Below are 2,937 nucleotides of genomic sequence, written 5' to 3' on the forward strand. Positions count from 1 at the left end.
AACCTGACCCAACTCACTCATTTGGACCTGCAACATAACATGTTACAAGGATCAGTTCCAAGCTCACTCCCACGACTCGAGAAACTTGAATTTTTCGACTGTGTCGCCAATAGATTGGGTGGCATACTGGAGATGGATACATTTCTTGAGCTAAAGAATTTGCAAAATTTGTTTCTGTCAAAGAATGATTTCTATTTAGTTTCTAGAAAAAATAGCAATGCCACCGGTGCTCAGCTTGTTGATATAGGGTTGCGGTACTGCCATCTAACAGAGTTCCCATATTTCTTGCGCAACCAACACCGCTTGCAGCTTCTTGATCTTTCTTCAAACAACATTAAGGGCCAGATACCCCAATGGATGTCCAAAGTGAGCGTTGAAACTCTCTTTTTTCTAGACCTTTCAAACAACTCTCTCACCGGTTTTGTTGAATTCCCAATTGTTCTTCCTTGGTCTAAACTACAATATCTGAAACTTGATTCCAACATTCTCCAAGGCTCACTCCCTGTTCCACCCATGTTTACTATTTTCTATTCCATCTCAAACAATTATCTCAGCGGAGAAATCCCACAGCTGTTGTGCAATGTCAGCACTCTTTCTATTCTCGACGTTTCCCAGAATAACTTGACTGGTAACATCCCATTGTGTCTGAGCAACTTCAGCAAGCACTTGTTAGTATTGAGGGTGCGGTCCAACAACTTGCAGGGTCCTATTCCTAGTGGTTGGACAAGTGGAAACAGATTAAAAATGATAGATTTGAGAAGAAACAACTTGCAAGGTGGGATTCCAAAATCTCTGATGGCGTGTAGAATGTTGGAATATCTTGATCTTGGAAACAATCAGATTAGGGATGGATTCCCTTCATGGTTGGGGTCACTTCCGCAGTTGAATATTCTTATTTTATCCTCGAATGCACTTTATGGTACCATAGGGGACCCTACGTCGAATGTCATCGTCTTCCCTAAGTTGCGAGTCATCGATCTCTCTCACAACGGATTCAATGGAATCCTGCCATCAGGTTACTTTGAAAGATGGATCACCATGGCAAGTCTAGATGGGAAAAACTCACAAGCTTCTTATATGGTTGAAAATTCAAATATGACGATAAATGACATGAAATTCCCAGGACTTATGCCTACTCAATGACAATCACAAACAAAGGCACAGAAATGCAGTACCCAAAGATCATTAAGACTCTTGCAGCCATTGATTTCTCCTGCAACAGATTTGATGGAGAAATTCCAGAATCCATTGGGAATCTCAAAGAGCTTCAGTTGCTCAATTTTTCGAATAACAATCTAGTTGGAGGAGTCCCAAAAGCTATAGCGAAGCTCACTAATCTTGAAGCTTTGGACCTTTCAAGGAACAAGCTAGAGGGAAGAATTCCTTTCGAGTTGAGTCCTGGACTCAATTTCCTTGAGTTCCTCAACCTCTCTCATAATCATCTCACAGGGCTTATACCACAGGGATACCAATTTGATACTTTTCAAAGTAGTTCCTTTGAAGGAAATCCAGGGTTGTGTGGAAAACAATTGCTAAAAGAATGTAACACTAATTCTGGAGGATTGCCAACTCCATCTTCAACTAGTTCAGAAGAGTCTGGATCATTGGATTGGAAAACAATATTTCTGGGCTATGGATGTGGATTCCTATTTGGAACAGTGATTGGGAATGTTGTAATCAAAAGGAAACATGATTGGTTTACCAAGACTTTCTCCAAAATTCATGGAAGCAGGCGAATGAGCTGAATTATATTCAAATGCATGCATGTACTGTATAATGAGTGAGGTGGTGATATACAATGATTAATACAAAAATAAGATGTTTTAGTTATTAACTTATTTTTTTTTTCTTTCTAATTTGTGCGAAGAGTTATTCACCGATTACATTTCAGGTCTGAGAGAAAAATGGATTATGTGAAAGAGATGAAAGAACTTTAAAGAGAGAGAGGAGGTCCAAGGGGACTTCATTAGGGACGGATGTACGTTATAGGTGGGAAGAGCAATTACCCCTCCCAACTTTGATGGTCTAACTACATTTTAGGTTATTGATAATTATAAAACCATTATAATTAAGCTTTTACCCCTCTCAACTTTGATGATCTAATTACATTTTAAGTCACTGATTATTATAAAATCATTATAATTGAGCCCTTGTCCCTTCCCAAATTCGTTGGTATAATTATTTTTAGGTCATTGTAACTTCTAAAATTAATGGAGTTAAGCGTTTAACCTAAATTTATGTGATTTAATTACTTTTTGAAACCTTTAAATTTAGTGAAATTAAACCCATCATTATATACCCGAGTGTTTAAACATTCCGTCTTAGATGCAATACCATGAAAGTTAGGCTTCAGGCGTTATAGGCCTATGATGCTTATTATCTTGGCCCAATATGTGAGTCCATTGAGCCATTCGGGTTGTTTTTTATTTTGTTGGGAGAAAGTTATCTAATATATACAGTAAGTGGCTTTAAGGTGGAGTTCTTTTTGGAATAATGTTAAAATTAGCCCTTAACATTTATTAAAATATTTCTTTTACTCTCTATTCTTTTCTTTAGAACAATTTAACCCTTAACGTTTTATTTTGGAGTAAAAAGGATCGTTTGTGGGTGAAAACTGTTAGTTAACAAACGATTAACACTTTAAAATAAAGGTCTTTTTACTCTAAAATGAAATGTTGGGGCCAAAATGTTTCAGAAAAAAGTCTAAATGACTATTTTGATAAATGTTATAGGTTAATTTTGACATTAGTTCCTTTTACTCTTGTCTTGTTTTACTCATCCAATTATTTTTTCATGATTTTAAAAAGATGGTAACAAAAACTTTCCAAATGCAGCCAACAAGATTTGATTTCACGCCCCATTAAAGAGAGGGGAAGCACTTACCCATTGGACTAAGCACAATATTGAAGACATATATCCCAAAACTTATAAAATTTA

The 2,937-nt window shown here is 36.7% G+C and overlaps 1 protein-coding gene across 1 annotated transcript; it reads left to right on the forward strand.

The window, feature by feature from the left end:
• The first annotated feature begins 1,139 nt into the window (after window positions 1–1,139).
• LOC120207394 (putative receptor like protein 25) lies at window positions 1,140–1,745 on the forward strand. Its single transcript, XM_039206856.1, has one exon. It carries the CDS (start codon window positions 1,140–1,142, stop codon window positions 1,743–1,745), a length of 606 nt encoding a protein of 201 aa, XP_039062787.1.
• Window positions 1,746–2,937: the final 1,192 nt, after the last annotated feature.

This window comes from Hibiscus syriacus, unplaced genomic scaffold (assembly GCF_006381635.1).
Source record: "Hibiscus syriacus cultivar Baekdansim isolate YM2019G1 unplaced genomic scaffold, ASM638163v2 tig00014728_pilon, whole genome shotgun sequence".
Lineage (NCBI taxonomy): Eukaryota > Viridiplantae > Streptophyta > Magnoliopsida > Malvales > Malvaceae > Hibiscus > Hibiscus syriacus.

Bases quoted from the DNA above. Each gene is read 5' to 3' on its own strand.
- LOC120207394 (XM_039206856.1), top strand. From the start codon at position 1,140: ATGACAATCACAAACAAAGGCACAGAAATGCAGTACCCAAAGATCATT.